Raw genomic sequence first — 18725 nt, forward strand, 5'->3', positions numbered from 1 at the left:
GACTGATTTTCATCTCTTTGCTCCACTTTATTTTGATTTCCATTTCAGTTGTGTAAAAACAACGGTTACATGTAAAACATAGACAAGTGGGATAAATCACTTTATAAAGGACGTCATGAAAGAGTTTACGGCAACAAGCTAATGAAATGTGGTTCATTTGTAATCGGCATCTTCTACATCTGCGAGCGAGTTTAGTTTTTACATATATTTAACACAGGAAGCAATGTCTGACGGGTTACGCCGGTTTTGTAAATATTTTAATAATTATTGACTGAATTCCCTATTTACCTTTAGACAATCGTTTATGCAATATTTTTTCTCATAAATGCCAAATTGTGCGCTTTTTAATCTCAATTCTTAAGTTCCATGTCATAAATTCTTGTCAATGTAAAAAGGTCGGTTTTGTTAATACGTACAAAATCGAAATAGCTGCTAACCTCCTGATATGCGTGCGCACTCTAGACAAAAGAAGATCTAACAATCTCTTTTCTAGGAATTAATTTCTAAAAATTTCAAGAAAGAAAAATTGTAAACGAGACTTTTCAACAAGGCTACAATATTTAATGACCTTTTAACTATACATATTTATGCTAATGAAATGCGCCGCAAACCTAAGAGGGAGCATTACTACAACAACACACTGTTTTTACATAAAATATGGTGTCTTCCCTAACATCTGCCCGTAAGAAAATAATCAAAATTTTTGCGACAAGCAGAGTTGAAAGAATGTCAGATTAAACGTCCAACCTTTTAAGAAATGCGTGTCTTGTTCATAGCAAATGTTAATGTTTTGCCAAAATAGCAACAGTGCTTCGCAAAAATTGTCAATTTGCGCAGAAAGGATCGAGCTGTACACACATTTGAATACTGAACCTCGCATTTGAATAATACTTTAAATTAAGTAGTTCAAAAAATTACACAGGCATCTGCAACAATTGACACCCAAAAAATGGGAAGTCCTAATTCACCGACAAATCTACCCTTAACGTAAAAAAGAGGGAATAATTACAAAGAGCTCAGTGTTATTTTGAGCATCTGATCTTAACAAAAGGTAAACATGACAGTTCAAGACTCGAATGTTGCATACATTAGCAACCTATATACACTTCAGCTGTCTCAAGTCTCATACAAAACGTAATGGCAGAGTTATACAATAACAAGTAAGGATCTTTAGTGGGGATATTTCCATCTCAGAATGCTTCCGTCCGTTCCTATGGAGACAATCCACTTTTGGTGAGGACAAATCTTCACTCTTGCTATCCCCCCTGCGTGACCTTTTCCAACATGCGTTTTCTGTCCCTCGTTGTACTTCCACACCTAATAAGAAAGGTTGTATTTACATATTAAAGAAAGTAGACCCAGCCTCTCCCCTAACTCAACGCCTGGAAGAGGCTAAAATATACCGAACGTAGCGGCCCTCGTTACTTTTCGGTCTTAGCAGCCTTTTTCTGTCGCTACTTTGTCTTTCTTAGAGTCGTGAGTTTCGGGGGTCCCTACTTTCATAGTTAAAACATACTGCATTTTTCAACCGATGCGATGCTTTCAATATAGCAAGAGCTAATGTTGCAAAGAGTTGATACTTCATCAAAACAGGACAATATGTTGCCTCTGGAAAATGGGTAAAGGTCAGCCCTCTCCACGTACTGAACCCTCTGAAATGCATTGCCTGTTTAAAATGCTACAGAAACCCATATCTAACGTCTAACGAACCGTTTATTACCTGATTGAGTAATTAAAGCAATGGCGGGTTTCCATTTACACGTCACTGTTATAAAAATCCTATTTCTCCTTCCGATAACAATACAATATCAAAGAGACAAGTGCGAAGAACATAGAAATTCAACTAAGGAATATTGTACCAGTAGGGGGAAATATATATCCTGAGCTAAACAACAAAGACATGACAATTCAGAAATCATGCAGCGATCGTGAGAGATAACAAGAACCGTTAGTATCCCACTCTTGGAAGTATTGCGAGCTACCGTATTCTTGGTGCAATTGGTTCAATATTGTACGTTGCAAGTACGTTTACATAAATGTTGCTTGCAAAATTAAAGTCATACTTTAAGGAAAACATTAAAAAATTACTCGCAACTGAAGCTTTTCATCTTTATCGGAGGAAATAAAACATCACATACCACAACTTCTTTGTCATCTCCTCCAGTGACATAGTGTAAGCCGTCAGGGGATAGGTCCATTCCATCTATAGAGCCGCGCGTTGATCCTTCCAATTCGCGTATTTGAGATCCATCAAAAGTTTCCCAGTACGCAATCTGTTGGCATAAGATTTAAGTGTTAAGACGAAATCCCATAGGAAATCGAGCAATTTCAGTTTATAGTCGAGAAAAGCCTTGTACCAGAATTATTTTAGGTATTTTACAGTCCTTTTTACATTTTCTTAAAGTTAAAGATATAAATAGTTGCCCGAAATAACACCGAAAACAATTAACATGGGAACTCGAGAAAATAAATTTCAAAGTTCAGAAGAACTGTCCAAACACAAGTAAAATTTCATAATCAGTTTCATATCACCAGCAATTTCATGTGTCTTATATGAACTTCTCAAAATTTGTTATCGATATTCGGTGTTGTTAAAAATGATTTCTTCTGAGAAGACATTGAAAACAGTCACACAAGTTTGCAATATGATGTAAATAATCTCGGTACAAAGTTGTTGTCCGCTTGTTACTCGGACTTCAGGTTGATTCCTTCTTAAAGTCTACTTGATTTCAAGTGACTGGAGGAGCAATCTCTAGTTTCTGGAGCATAAACTCACTTGGAGTAATCCTACTCCCCTGAGATACCAGTCCATCACCGGTGCCCCCCCCCCAATCCCCCCCCCCCCACCTCCCATCAGCATTAGGTCTGTTTCCTAAATAGTTCCCTGACGCTATTGCCATTTATATTCTTGGGTGAAAAGAGGCTTTTTTTTGCAAAAGAACACAACAAACTGACTCCGCCCAGGGCTGAACTCGTACTTGTCGACTCTAGCGTAACTCATGCGTATTCTTCGCGTCTCGTTTCCGTAGTATTCTGATTTGTAAGTAAACTGTACGTTTTTGCATGAAGAGATTGGTGGAATCACTGAGTATAGCGTGGCTTACTTTGCGGTCTGTACCAGCTGTAATGATCTGGCTTTCATCTTGACTGTAGCAGACCGCCTTGAACATGGTAGTGGCAAATACGATTGCGCTCCGTCCCATTGCCCTAGAAAAGTAAAAAACAAAAATGTGTATTTAGCGAGGAATTCCAATCGCCTTCTCTGTATCTCGCACACAAAGTCCAAAACATATTATTACGTTCTTTCTTGTCGAACTTGGCATTTTCACGTCGATTATTCCAGGAAAAAAAAGTTATTTTGTACGTTTAGTAGCGGTTCAATCAGCTAAATATACTGGCTCAGACAGCTAACAGCTCAATGGTAGGTTTCTTGTCAGGTTTTCGTGAAGAAATTTTTCAAAGTCGCCATGAAACGAAAATCAATATTTTCACAACAAGCAACAAACCTATTTATTCCTTTTCCGACAGACTTAACTGTATTGTCTACGATGAAAAACAAACGAACATTTCAGAGCTGTTTCAGTAAAGAGGACAACACTTATACTTACTCTAAGTTCCAGACAATACACGTGCCGTCCTTACTGGCTGATACACACTCCAGCTAGGAAGAAAGATCAAATTAATGTGAGTCACAAGAGGGGTCTACATTGTTACATCAAAATCAAAAATCAACGGTGGTTATCATTGGAAACTGAAGTTACCTGTTGACATCGGTTGAGACGAACTTTTATGCATGTCACGGCAGCTACGAAAAATATCAAGAAAAGCTGTTAACCAGTAATTTGAGTTATATATATGTATTTGACGAAAATATTGGACAAAACCTGCCTCGTCCCCAGCCCGCCCTCGCGATAGTGAAAGATATAATAATTAACTAGTGAGGAGGGGCGCAGGGAATAATGGTTCCCTGCGTTCGAGCTCCTCACTCGCTACCAGCTCACGCTCGCACCTTCTTGCTCACTCCCAGTCCCCCAATCGCCCCTTGCACTAAAAAAAATAAGAAAAACCTGTGGAGGAGGCAGAGATAAAACCAGAGGAAGCAAGGGGCAAGGAAGACAGTTTGTTGAGCTCAGAAAGATACGAACTCCTGAACAACTGAGATACTTCAGTCCGAGGCAGTGACTCCTTAGGCAATTACAAGTCTTTGTGCCATGTCACGTGTGGTCCCGGTTCTGTACCTGATTGGCACAAAAACAAAAACCCTATCTTTGCTTTCATTGGTTTGAACAAGTCATGATAAATGGTACACAAATAGAAAGAGCTCATAAACAGCAATGAGAATATGAGTAAGTACCTTTGTTCATATACGAGATGCGCCCAAAATGCCAAGATGAAGATTGTCAAAGGGAGATGTTGCACTTAGTTTCGAGCAATTTTTCAAGAACAAAGGGCAGAGTTTGAAAAAGTCTGCAAGCCGAACTTTTTCAATTTGAGATCAAAGCCTCCTAAACGCCTGTCTCACAGTTACAACTCTTTTGTAACCTCAGAGCACTAGTAAAGTAATTTTTAAAAAACTAGGCAATTCGTTTTAGGTTTGCATCGATGGAAGAGATTTTCGAATATAGAACCCCTTGTGGTTTGGGTGTTGACATTTTCAGGTAAACGAAAAACCTAAGGACATGATTAATAGGATAAAATGTTTACAAAAAAACAACTGTTGTTGTTTAGCTTTGTTTGTTGTGGTTATCTCTGTAATTGTTACCTGTATGTTCTTTAATGGCTCCTTTCAGTGTTCCAGTAATGGATCCTTTCTGTTTCCCACTGCCGCCCACCTCCCAAACACGTACTTCACCCTCCCCTCCCCCGCTGATGATACGCTTCTCGTCACCAACGGCCGCTATAGCTGTGACGCCACTCTTGTGGGCGTTTTCTATCTGATAAATTAACCTGCCGCTCTCTGGTGTAAATGCGCGTATTTTGCCGTCATCCCAACCTGAACAAGATAAAAGTAACAAAACACACAACGTCTGGGCTTATTATGTCTACTATCATTGCAGAAAATTAACCCCGTCCAGTTTTACAACTACACAAGAGTAATCATTTTCTTACAGTAAGTATTTTTAGTGTAACATTATAACTTTGAACAACTGATCTCAATCTATATTGTGCCAGCTTAAAACACTTAGGTTTTGAGCCGCTTTGGTCAGAAAATGGGTCAATGATTTCGCCGTTTCAATCAGAAATTTAAAATGAGTTAGCTTTCTGGTCTGAAGCTAGGAAAACACATGAGCGAACACACATGTACGCATATCTTTCTTCTTCATCGGGCCGTTCCACCTTCAAAGAAAAAGGAAGGAGATGAAACCAAAGAAATCCCATTCAATCATAGCAACAAAGCGCAATTTGAAACTCAGATACGCGAACAGGCAGGTCTCAAAACGAGCATGGATTTAAGAGAACAGATCTGCAAACGGAAACATACAAAATGACGTATTTCTGTCTATCTTAGAGTCAGGATTTTTGATGAACTGGGTGGACCACTCCAACTAAAAGTCCCAGGGAGTATTTCACCCCAAAGGTTTAGCAATGAAGTTAGTCTTACCACTTATGATGCTGTTTCCAGAACGCATGATATCAATAGCGTTACATGTGATGTTAGGAACTGTGATGCGTACAACCTCCTGGTTCGTCTTTGTCGACCAAATACGGATCTCAGCCTTAGCACAAGTCAGAATCAGGTCTGAACTGCCACTGTAAACACATACACAGGCTAGTTAAAACCAACTGAGTTATAAGTTAGACAATGGATGATTTGGTAAGGTTTGCATGATGGACATACAGGCGTGAGTGGCCCAAGATCACAGAGTTGATGGCAAGACGAAATTTAATTACATGTTGGTTTAAGTAGTATTTTGTCAGCTAAACCTAAAAAATTGCCAGTGGCGACTGGTCAAATACGTTGTACATTTAATTTCTCGCAAAATTTAATGCGAAATTGTTGCTAAAAGAAATGCTTGAGAGTAACTTGAAGGCAAAACTTGTGTGGAATAGGTTTCAACAACAACAGTTTACTCTAGAAAAGCATATGTTTCAAGGTTGCAGCCCTCTACATCCAGAGCAGTCAGTTTCTTGAAGCATGCTACGGGTTTAAATGTTGACTTACCAAGGGAATATGACATCATTGACTGGGGAACAGTGACAGGTCTTGATCCTGTCATATTCTTCAAAATTACTGTAACTGAACAGGTACATCTGCGAGTTTTTCGTCCCTATGAAAAACTGCAAAATAATAATATTACAGTACGTCAAAGTTAATTCAAATAAGCTCTGGAAATAGGCCTAGTGACTATAATTTAGTAGAGGACTTATTCTAACTTGTAAAGGTTATTTGTAACGTGTTGTAAATAACAAGCATTACATTGTAATTAATGTACTGTAACTTGTAAGTAGTGTAATGTAAGATATGGAGTTTAAATAAAACTTTTAATTAAGCCTAAAAAAGTTTATTTAACTAACGCATGTCACTTTTGCAGACTTGCAAATCAGAGGAGTGGGTTAAACCGTATGCCTGCACACCCAGACTGTACCTGAGTGAATCATTCTTGGATCGATAGGCAATCACTTGCTACACCAAAGTTTTAAGAGCAACATTGTTTAAAACATTTTGACAACTTTCAGTTGGTTTGAATTTTCTAGCCTGCTAGGGGGCTATAAATATAATTACTATTTCTTCAATTGAAGGCCTATCTGTTTTACCATAAAAACGCTAACTTTAACTTTCTGATTTTACTGTTGGTAAAACAAGACGGTATTATCTCTCATCAGTTCAGGGTTATCTTCTACTACACCAGAAAGCAGTTGACTAGAGCTGTTAACTGTGGCCAGTAGTAGTTATTTTTTCATTTGAAACAATATAATAACATAAAAATAAACATAGTTAACTTCATTGCAAACCTGATGTCCTTGGCCTCGCAAGGCTATAGATGTAATTCCACCATCCACTTGGACAGACCTAAAATTCATGATAACGATCAGTGTCAGAGAATCAGACTGAGTTTTACTAAGTATATAATCATCTTGCAGGTGAGGGCAGGTGTTGGTGCACAATGTATGCTATGTTTTGTGTTTTACTTTTGTATTTAGAGGTCGAAACACACGAAGTGCCGTCATGTGAACTAACTATTTTTACCACAAAATCCAGTCGCAGGGACTAAAATTTGGTCCCTGCAACTAGTCCCACAAATTCATTGGGACAAGTGCCTGCAACTTGTTTCTCAAAAAATTATGCTTCGTGTGAACTATTCGTGGGACAAATCCCTGGGACCAGTCCCTTTGTGTAAACCCTTCTGGGGACTAGTTGCAGGGACTAGCCCCCTCGTGTGTGCTGACCTCAACTCTATTTTCAGCCAAAGAGGCTACAACTGGGTTTTCATTATTTTTATGACAAACGTGCACTCCAGATATATAATTAATTAATTAATTCTAGAAACAGAGCTGAACTCACTGAATTTTCTTGAATTTTCCTTTAACAATTTTCATGATGGCAACTGTTCCATCACCAGCACCAACCAACAAATTCCCATCCATGAGAATACGAATAGCCAGCACTCCAAGGCTGAAACGCTCATTGTCACTGGGGCCATAGTTAGTCATCAATTTACTCTTCAAATTGATCTGAAAGCATTTCCAGGCAAAGGATATTGCACAAAGTATGAGTAATGAAGTGGTGTTGTATGGGATTACAAAATAATTTCAAGCTCATTTTGTCACATATTACAGTCAGAGTAATTGTGCAGACAGACAAACATTTGCATCCACTACTTGCCAACAGGAAAAGCTCAGTATGCTGTCAACGCTTACTGCGCCTTTCAATAACTTGCGGACTCTTAAATTCAAAGCTCAACCGACAAATGCGTTTTTCGCTACCATCAATCAAATGTTCGGCAGCTCCTCCCAGCTTCTGACTACTGCAGAGTGCGCGGTAATCAAATCGTTGAGCACAGTTCAGACAACAAAACAGTGCTTGGCAGAAGTCGGAAGCTAGGAGGGGCCATTGAACATTTGATTGATGGTAGCGAAAAACCCATTTGTCACTTGAACTTTGAATTTTAGAGTCTGCATACTATTTAAAGGCACAGAAAAAAAGAAAGAAACCTAACAAGATACTAATGTGCAAAATCTACAAATTATTTACTATATATTATCCATACTAAAATAATTTACCTCAAGAATGTCCCCTGTGGTAGTTCCACAGTAAAATTTTGAGTCATCATTACTCATCTGCTCAGAAATTAAAAGAATTCCCAAGTTAAGTCCATGCAATGACAGTATTGTAAATTTGCCATCATAGTCATTTCTGTTATAACACAGTTGATGGTGTCTCTGCTATGCTATATACTATATATCGATGCTATACACTGATAGCTACTGATCTCCATTTCAAGAATTTACATATAATAATATGATATCACTTACCTGAATACATTTAACTGCACGTTTTAACTGTCCCATAGAGACTTCAACAGGACGTATCTTGCGATTTTCTACGTCAAGTTCCCAAACCCTCAAAGTCTTACTGGAAGTACAATGGGAAAAAAGATATACATGCCATAATTAAGAGACATTCAGTGGCTGATATTTAAACGGGATGAAATTTCTAACAATTGAGTCATGCACAAATCAGTCAGAAATTATTATTCTGACGGCATGATGGAGAGGCTAGTGAGGTGTCACAGGACGTTTAGGGACTATTTAGGCTTTGGCAGAAGATTTAGGTCATCCTAAGTTAGTCAGTCTTTGTGTTCTTCCTGACTGATGCATCCTCTGTAAACTATTGAATGTCTTGTGTTGGTGTTGTCAAAATTCGTTATGTAAGCAAACAGTTTGAACTGCCTGTTACCATAGTAATTTAGAAAATAGCCCAAAGAAATTGGTTAAAAATGATAATCATATTTCTATGACTCAATACAAACATGCAAAAGTTGTAGTAGTCACATAGTTCACAGTTTTTGTTGGGCTGTTTTCTTAAAAAGATGAAAAACATTTTCTCTGTGTTTCTATTGAGTTTTAGTATAAATCCATTAGCCTTCTATCAGAAATGCCATTGTCTGATTAGCTACACTACTCACTAACTATTCTGTGATAGATAGTGAGTAGCGTAGCGGTGTGCACTGGTTAACAAAATGATGGGTGCTTCTTGGCGTTTCTGAAGTGTCTGTGAAGAGGATTTCGATAAAGTTTTGAACGACTAGTAGATTTATACTAAGACAATTAGATTATTCGCTCTCGATTTCTATGCGTGATAGAAATTTTGAGCTCATAATCTAATTGTTTAATAGAAACACCTGTGAAAGTTTGGGAGAACTAAAAAAAGGTGTGGAAACACTCACCTATTGGCTCATGTTCCCAAAGTATTTCTCATTTTCCCAAGCTTCCACTTATGTTTCTATAACTCGATAAATAAATGGGTCAGAACCACAAAGGTGGTCATTGTCTGGTATCTAAAATTAATATGATTGTCATTATGGTGTAACTTTTTTCATTTCATACTTCTCTAGCAGTATCTTTCAGGTGTGAATAAGGGATTGTCAAGTTCAATATTAGGCTCTGACCTCATTACTTTTGCATTTTTCTTATCTTGAAATGTGTACTTTTTAGACATTATGTGGGTTAAAGTTGTTCTTAGGCTTTTAGTCAAGGAAAATACAAATATGTAGGTTACTCAAGTCTCTAACATTTACAAGTAAGTTTCATGAAGTACTAAATTAAACAAATTATATTTTTTACTTACTCTCCACCAGTGACAAACATCTCATCACTCAAGCTGGCATAAGCAACTGCAAATGTACAACCAGCACTGGGAGCCCCGGCTGTACTTCCACAAATAGCCAAGCCTGTCTTGACATCCCACACGACAATACTACACACAACGAAAAAGGGAATTCCTTGAGGATTATTACAAATCATGGCTCAAGATAAACTTTTACATATTGGCCTAGTGGTTATCAAGATGTCACTGCTAATGAGTTATGCTTCTAGACAAAATAAGCTTCCTCTAGTCAGGTAATGGAACAGTGAGAAGGTGGGAGGAGGCAGGGGCTCTGGTCCAGCAGACAATAATAGCAAAAATACACTATCTGTGACTAATCATTGGAAAGCTAAATAAAATATGTTTTTACACTTTTCAGAAAAAAGACATCATAAGCCATCTTTATGAAGACATAATTATTGATCATCACAGTTATCTACATAACTTAGGCAGCTGTGAAATTAAAGACTGAAAAAAAATCTTGAATTTGAATTGAAATTTTTTCAGGCTTAAATTTCACAGCTGCCTAAGTTGTGTATAATATTAACTGCGATGATTAATCATGTCTTCATATCCCTCTCCGCAGTTCAAATATATGATCTTTCATAAATTCACTTGCAGACACTATCTTTCTTTGAAGACTCTTCTGTATTGACTCTCCTAGGTGATCTGAATAGTAATTTAGACTTTTTCGTGAAAGTTTATGCAACTGCTCATTCACTGCTGCATATTTAGGGTTAACTGTTCTCAAGTTTTCCCCTAACCAAGGTGGCTAGTACACAGGGGTACAAAACTAAATAACCAAACCCTTTCTTATTAGTCTTTGGCTATGTGCTAACTGTTAGTTTCAAGCCCTGTAAATCAGGTGTTTCATTAACGTTTTCAACAGGAAGGCAACTGGTTTTTAGAGTCAGGCAAAACTTTTTGAACTGAACTTCTTTCTAACAAAAAAATTCCTGAGTCAGATGGTCAAACTAGGAAGGAAAAATCAGCCTCATAGCCTGGAAATTTGCCCAGTGCCCTACCCTTCATGAAACCCTTGTAAAAGCTAACCAATTTAAGAAAAACCAAGCCATCAATAAAACATATTTACCAATGTACCACAGTGAAATCTGCAGACATGGCATCCTTAGTACAACTTATTAGAAGGGTCTAACCTCTGCAGTACTGCCACCAATACAGCAATTACTGAACAATGTAAAAACTGAGAGAGGGCTCTTCAAATCATTGTAAAGAAAAAGCAGGAATTCTGGAAGGGGGGTTTGAATGATTAGAGAGTTCCAAAAGCATGGGGGATAAAACAGTTTGGAATACTTTAAGGCAAAGGAGGAGGTGGGGGATGGGGTTGAGGATTTTGGAATTAATTTTCTGAAGCTAAGGAAGGGTTTAGATAAAGATATCTCCCTTGGTTAAGTATGGATATTTTCTGGAATCACTCATTTGACAGCTATGGAGCTACAAAAAATTTTTGATCATTTCATGATCAAAGAGTTACCAGTTCAGCATGCTGATAAAACTCTAGGTCTTACAAAATGCGTCAAATAGCAAACATCTACCAGGGCAGATGCCCTCTCCACTACAACAAAGAGGCCTATGGCTTAAACCCTCCTCAAAATTGCTTTTTGGAACCATCTCTAATTACCATAACCATACACTTATGAAAGTTGAGTTTGTCTCTGAGCAAGATACACAAGAAAGAGAACTTATTCTTACTAGCATGTTTAACTGTCCAAAATGCAGCCCATGCAAAATGACACATACTGTCCAATTACTTGCATGCCATATACATATGGGTTATTGACCAATTGTGAGGTCAAGATGGCTGGATATTGGCCAAGTTCTTTTTTTTTTGCGAGTTTATGGACCAAGACGAAGTCAAGGTCCATAAACTCGCAAAAAAAGAATGAGCCAATATTCAGCCATCTTGACTGAACAAGCTTCAGGGAAATTTTTCTTGTGGGACACGATGGGCAGTCCCGAGCGGGCAAGATAGCTCCATCTTGCCCACTCGGGTAGCCAATCACGGTGCAGGATTTGATTCATCTTGCCCATTCACAGAGCTAGTCATATAATAAAATGTCTGATTACACTTGCAATGTGTGCAATATCCTATTTGGGCAAAAACAGGGGTTACTGATAGCTGATCAGAGCCATGAAGTTTGTTATAATTTTGATTAATGAACAATTACACACTTCATAAAAGATGAGGTTTTCCCCTGATAGCAAAATTATCAATTAGGTCTCTGTTGTCTGTATGGCAACACAACCACTAGCCTTGATGATAATTTCTGCTATCACATGCAACCTCGTTCAATACAGTTGACTTACCATCCATCATCCTGCCCTCCAAGGGACACTAAATATTTGTCATTTGGAGAGAACGCGAGTGCTTCCACTTTAACTTTGTGCAGTGGATCCAGGGTATGTTTTATGGTGCCCCTCTCAAAATCCCACACAATGACATCGGCTTTAAATCCCATGTGAGTCTTTTCGCCAGATGCCAGATACTTCCCACTCTTGGAAACTGCTAGACAAGAAACTGCCAGGCCTTTGTCGCCTTGCCCTGACAATAATCTCTGACGCATCCTTCGATCTTCGGGTGTATTCTTGCTTTTACCGTTAACTCTTGTCGCGGATCCTCTACCTCCTGAAGCCGCCTTTTTCTCCTCTTTTATTTCCTCCACAACGATTTTGTTGCCAAGTGGATAGATAAGATGCTCTCTGTCGCTGTTGACCAACAGGCCTCCTGGAACTTCACCTGTAAAACGTTCGTTTCCATAATGTAAGCTTAAGCATTATAACATTTCCAATCCGTGCAGCCGAGAAGTCTAAAACCTTACAAGACAAGTCATTGCTGTACAAGCAAAAAGGAGTCTTGAGTTAAATAATTTGAACGTACCTGCAAATCCAATGATTGCGTGAAGTTCGAGAGCTTCTATTTCACTCATGGCGCTTGGCTGTGAACGACAAACTTACAACAACAAGACTACAAAAACAGTACAACTCTTTTTGCTCTATCGTCTTTTGATTTTAGTTTTATCCTGGCGCGCGTTGCTACTGGATACGACGCATTTGGAGCTACATGTTGCCGCTGACAAGTATACTGACATACTATCGTTCCCAGTCTAAACGAGTGGAAACGTTGTTACGTAGCCGTGAAGTACTGCGCTTTCTCGCACAAATGAAAACGGTGTTCTTTATTCTAGTCCCGGGATTCTAGAAAAAACGATTCACAATCTTCAGTCGATTAGCCTTCTCATAATTCAGTTACTCAAATAAAACTTGCCTTTTATTCTTCTTGTGAATATGAGGAAGAAAAAGGAGCCTGGGAAGGAGGTTGTTCTTGCAATGCTGACGCAATGTAAGGAATCAAGTATGTATGGGTTATTGACCAAGTGTGAGGTCAAGATGGCTGGATATTGGCCAAGTTCTTTTTTTGCGTGTTTATGGACCGAGACGGAGTCGAGGTCCAAAAACACGCAAAAAAAGAACGAGGCCAACATCCAGCCATCTTGACCGAACAAGCTTGGTCAATAAAGGATTTATTATATGGCTTTCGGGGATATTTTTCTTGCGGGACACGGCGGGTAGTCCCGAGCGGGCAAGATAGCTCCATCTTGCCCGCTCGGGTAGCCAATCACAGCGCAGGATTTGATTCATCTTGCCCGGTCACGGAGCTAGCCATATAATAAAGTAACGTACGGACGTAACGTACCAGAAACATATCACCTAGGTGATATGCTTCTGAACGTTCTGGTTAGGTTGTTTTTATTTCAAGATAAAATGTTGGTCACTGACTTTTGACAGATCGTATTCTCTTGCTTTTGATCATATGGTGGCCCCTGGGCTGAAGGAGCCGTGTCAGTCAGTTCTGAGAAGTCCAACCACAGGTATTCTTAGAAAATTGGGCTATTCAGATCAGAACAGGTATTCTGGAGCTGTCATGTATGCACTTAATGTCCCTCTTGCGCCAGTGCTAAATTCCTTCCACAGGTTGAAGATTTTGGCTTTCCTGACACAATCTGGATGTGCAGAAATGTAAGGCGGGCTTCTCGATGTATCGATAGGACCATTGGGTCCGTTATCACCGACAATCGAAATCTCTTTCTCCTGTTACACTTTATGTTCTCGTCTTACAGGGATGAAAACCAGGCAAACCTCATTCCTAATTATACCGGACACCTTTTTTGCCCGATATACGTCACTAAGTTGTATTGCTAAAATGGGCTTTTAAAGTAGTCCGCTCAACACTTGACAGAGGAGTAAAGTTAACCGAGGTTAAAAGGCAAGTAGGGGCTACCAGCCTATTTATCAGCAAAATATAAATAATTAACATAATACTGAGGGGAAGGCCAAGAAAAAGGAACAAGTTTCCTCATAGGTTGGCCACCCCCAAAAAACAATTTAGTAAACTAACATAAATTAGTTTTCAGAAACCTAAATCAAAAAAACTTAACACGCAGTACGAAGTCTAAGACTTGGCTAAGAACGTGCGATATGACTTCCTAAGCGTTCAGAGTGTTTCTTAGGGTGCGAAGTTAGTTCAAAAAGAATCAATAGTTCTGTCGAGTTTCTCAGAAACATCGCAAAAAAAGAAACTGTTGTCTGTTATGGTTACAGGGTGGTGCTTAATCTCGGAAGTTTACCCGGCAACTCATGTTGCATGTGACGCAACTTTCCTCTCCGATAACCTTTTACATATATGCATTACTGATATCTGTATTTTCTGTCTCATACTCAAATATATTTTGCAAACTGAAGCCCAAAGGATGGAGAGAAGGCGGTAGAGGAAGGCAAACAAGTTAAAAGACGTCTTTTCTCCTTCCTTTACTAAAATTTCGCGAAAAGAAGATCACAGATTGTCGAGTGAAGCTGCTAAGGCAAATTTTGAGAAGTGACATATATATGGTTTACAATATAGAGGGCTTCACAATATGTCTTTATTTTCTTACAGCGCCGGAAAACACTTAAAATCTGTCAGTTTTCTAACAAAAGCGAATGAAAACATAAAGAAAATCAAGAGAGCTTAATTTTCCCTTGATTAAACACAATAAATATTACGAAAGCTTTGTTGATTACGGTAAAATTATTTATTTTTGTTGATAAGAATGTCGAGTTATCCAACAGGAGGTTAAAAGCCACCATTTCTTTAAGTGACCATAAAGCACAGTCATTTGTCGTCATTATCTTCGTAAACTCTTCGTACTTACAAAGAGCTTTGAAGGAAATATTTATCCAATTTAGCAAATCTGAAACACTTTAATTCTTCTTGGTTGCTTCTATTTTGCTGATTTTTCTTGCTTGTTTGCCCGTGAACCTTTAAATTTTTTCAGTGTTCCAAACTTTGGGTGGTTATGTTTTATTTCGCTTTTTTAACGTCCAAAACATGGCTGATGATGCATGACAAACTCAAAGTTTACAGGTTACTGTGAATATAACGTGCGACACTAAATTTTTGTGGGTGTTTATTTTTGCGAATTGGCGATTTGTTGTATTCTGCGGGAACTAATTTTTGCGATCGTAAAAAAACTGGTTTTTCTTGCTGGGTACTAATTTTTGCGGCTTTAGGAAAGTCGCCTTTGACTGAAATTACGAAAATTTCATGCAATTGACAAGTGAGAAAACACGTAGAGATGTAAAACACAGTAATCCAGTAATCAGTTTCACTCTATCACAATTACATCGTGCTCTTGTGCGGAATTGTAGATGCTCTTCTCAATGGAGTACCTTCAGACGATTCTTTCCTGTAAACCTTTTTTATTTCTGAACGTTTTGTTTCTCTTTTCATCGGTTTGTTTCTGAACAAAAAGTCGTTTTAAATAAATGGCAGCAACAAGATTCCACTTGTGATATTTTTATGTATAATTTCGTCACTGGAGTAAATTTTTGCGGGAATTTTTTGTGCGCGAACTTTTATTGCGGATCGTGGAAAAAACGGCAAAAATCGCAAAAATTAGAACACGCAAAAATTTAGTGCTACACGGTAAGTGATTGGAGTTTTAATTTTTTCTATTGGTTAAATGTTTCGCCACTATAGCACCCTAAAAAAAATCACGATTTTTGTTTAAACGTTTATGAGAAAACTCGGAAAATTCTTCAAAGTTTAACACTGGCGTAATGAAGTTTTTAGCAGAGAGAAAGGTTATTTTCCGGCGTTGTTTAATGTTCTTATATTAGAGTCTTAGAATATTTACAACTTCCTCTGGACACAACTTCACTACAAAGAGGAAAGAACTGGTGACTTCAATAGAGATTTTCAGGAAATTTCATTCAAGGTTGCCATGACCATCATTCAGTGTGTTTCTACATGTCGCTGTTACTGTCCCTAATTATTTAATCATATATTTGTCAGTATTAGCCTACCCTAGTTGGCACGTTCTGTATCATCAAAACCTAACAGCAAGGAATCAAGTTATTTACAAGGTTCCACATGGCTCCTCTAACCTGCCTGATCTGAACACAATACAAAACTGGGTTTAAAGAAGAGTTAAAGAACAGCAGCGTGGTCGCAAAATGTCCCACTGGCAAGAGATACTTCCGCATAGTCGAATCATTCTTGATATATAGAACGGCTACAAAAGTGATGGGAATATAACATAACATTAACGCAATATAGATGTAACGCATTGCAGAAACGGATTTCTTGTATTTGTTAATTGAAAGGTAGCTTTCCTCGCGGTGTAGGAAAAATTGGTTTGAAACTTGTCTCCCTTGGTTCTGTAACATGCGATGAATTTTTAAGTGTGTAAAAGTTGGTATCAGCACAAATAACGCAAAAAAGGCAATGGATAAAGCAACCGAGAGGTTTCCTTTTACCAAGCGCGTGATTGGGAAAATCAAACTTGTAATCCACAGCGTCAGAACCGTGATGTTTGCCTTCCTTATTGTTACAGCTGAGCGATAACGCGAGCGAAGATGTAATGCCAAGTATCTATCGATACTTATGGCAATCATGGTGAAGAAAGACACAGCGATAAAGTAGTCGCTGAGTACGGGATAAACGATCCACGACGCACAACGAACCCAGCCGTTTCCCACGACGCCAGACAAGCAGTAAGCAATGTACACGGGTTGTACGAACAAACCAACACAAAGATCCGACAATGCCAGGCTTCGGAGCAGCGCTTTAGAAGGCGAGTGTAGGAGGCGGGTTCTTACCAAAGCTGTCAGGACAAGAGCATTTCCAAGAAATGCTGTTAATGAAAATAGCGCGTTGAAGGTCGCTGTTACGATGTAGGTGTAGTAGAGATTCTTCGGTACTTGAAGAAGAAGTGAAGGATCGTGACGGCAAAAGAAAGAAATGTTACAGCTTTCTGGGTCACTTTGGTTTGAAGAACAATTTGCCATCATAGAGGTTCGAAATTGTTCACGGGCGTATTCTGATATATATTATCACTATGACTTTAAAATGCTCCGCAAGACATGCAGTCAAATATCCCAACACCGTTTGCTTTTATGCTGAAACTGGGGGATGTTCGGATGTGTCATGATTATGTGCTGTTTGTTTAAAGCATGACACATAAGTTAAGTGACGCTTATTTAATGATGAAATATCAAAAATTACCATAAACTAAATAAACAGTCATATCGGAAACGAATTTCATCAAAGCAAGTACCCCGCAACGATAAATCTTCAAAGCGCGACAAACTTGTTCAAACATTGAACAATGGCAATTTACGAAACGGCAAAATGGAATTAGTTCAAAATATATAATATATATTTTCGACAGTTCTAGATGTTATCAGTTTTCGTAAACGTTGACATTTCTTTTTGCCTTTTTGACAAACCTTTCTTCAATTTTTTTCGTTTAGCTTGTTTTCCGTAAATCTGCGCTTCCTTTTCAAAAAGCCATGATAAGTTAACAGCAAATGTTAGTTTTTCGCTATGTTTTGCTATCCAGGTGTGTGAGCTCGAATTTACGTAAAACGAACGCGGTTTCAGTTGAAACCGAGGTTCGCGTTGGATGTTTATCACTCCCTCCACTCATACAGCGGCCATCGAAACTAGGGCGCTATTCAAATGCGCCGTATTAAAATCGCTTTCAAGAGTGGATCCGTTCTTAAACTGACAGAGTTTCATCGCTAGTGTACACAATTACAAAAAACTGCGTCATTTTAAAGACGACTATTTGGAATGGCTTTAAAAATGTGGAAATGTTATCTATTTCAGACTAGATTTTAGCTATCAATGTTTAATTTTCTTGTTTGTATATGAAAGCGTAGATTTTAGTTCATGACAATGTGTCGACATTACAACTATTCACTAACATATTTGTTTTTCTTCCTTTTCTCTTCGTTTGTGAAATTCCAGAAATTTCGTCAAGTCTCGGTATTCCTTTAAAAAGAATGTTTTTAACGAGTTTTACCTCCCCACTCTTTCTAAGCCGCAAAAGTTAGTTTTTATGCGTCCGTGTAAGTATTGAATTAAAACTAATTGGTTTTGAGACCGTCATATTAGCGTCTATGTAGTTAGTATATTTGTTATCACTTAAGAAAACCGAACTGAACTTAACAAATCCCTCCCAAATAGTGAAACGATGCTATAACTGCTAAACTTTGCTTGAATTGATTTCAATAAAATGCCCATCAGTGCTCTTGAGGATGATTCTTTGAAAAAACGATTACAAAGCAATGTGGCTGATACAATATCATCCAATGTAACTTATGTTGTGTCAACACGTGCCAAGTATACAGTGAGGGAAAAAACTGTCATTTTTATACTTCGTTTTGAACGTCAGATAAATTCAAATCAGAACGCGAAGAACATATTACATTATGAATTACATGACCGCTTATTGTAATTTATCATGCCCATGACAACTCAAACGGTTTTACTAAGAAACGTAAATGACTCCATGGAAAATAAAGGCACGTACTTGTATAGTTAAAGCCGTGTGAGAGCGTAAGTAAGACAACT

The 18725-nt window shown here is 38.3% G+C and overlaps 2 protein-coding genes across 2 annotated transcripts; both read right to left on the reverse strand.

Annotated features, from left to right (window-relative positions):
• Positions 1–35: 35 nt before the first annotated feature.
• Positions 36–12914, reverse strand: LOC145489610 (cilia- and flagella-associated protein 52-like). The gene is made up of 15 exons (XM_081468608.1): positions 12708–12914; positions 12137–12566; positions 9791–9919; positions 8476–8575; positions 8224–8280; positions 7505–7674; positions 6955–7012; positions 6164–6279; positions 5603–5751; positions 4763–4993; positions 3762–3805; positions 3609–3661; positions 3105–3207; positions 2139–2273; positions 36–1317 (listed from the first exon to the last, which is right to left on the reverse strand). Exons 1-15 carry the CDS (start codon positions 12754–12756, stop codon positions 1171–1173), a joined length of 1971 nt encoding a protein of 656 aa, XP_081324734.1. The 5' UTR covers positions 12757–12914; the 3' UTR covers positions 36–1170.
• A 1504-nt stretch (positions 12915–14418) lies between these two features.
• Positions 14419–17319, reverse strand: LOC145489670 (beta-1 adrenergic receptor-like). The gene has a single exon (XM_081468703.1). It carries the CDS (start codon positions 17156–17158, stop codon positions 16202–16204), a length of 957 nt encoding a protein of 318 aa, XP_081324829.1. The 5' UTR covers positions 17159–17319; the 3' UTR covers positions 14419–16201.
• Between the last annotated feature and the right edge of the window lie 1406 nt (positions 17320–18725).

The sequence above is a fragment of the Orbicella franksi genome, chromosome 6 (genome assembly GCF_964199315.1).
Source record: "Orbicella franksi chromosome 6, jaOrbFran1.1, whole genome shotgun sequence".
In the NCBI taxonomy this organism is placed as follows: Eukaryota; Metazoa; Cnidaria; class Anthozoa; order Scleractinia; family Merulinidae; genus Orbicella; species Orbicella franksi.

Excerpts from the sequence above, each read along its gene's own strand:
- LOC145489670 (XM_081468703.1), bottom strand. The coding sequence starts at position 17,158 with ATGATGGCAAATTGTTCTTCAAACCAAAGTGACCCAGAAAGCTGTAAC.
- LOC145489610 (XM_081468608.1), bottom strand. The coding sequence starts at position 12,756 with ATGAGTGAAATAGAAGCTCTCGAACTTCACGCAATCATTGGATTTGCA. Across the intron at positions 12,567-12,707 it reads CGCAATCATTGGATTTGCAG|GTGAAGTTCCAGGAGGCCTG; the intron begins GTACGTTCAAAT and ends AACGTTTTACAG. Across the intron at positions 3,806-4,762 it reads AGCCATTAAAGAACATACAG|CTGCCGTGACATGCATAAAA; the intron begins GTAACAATTACA and ends TATTTTTCGTAG.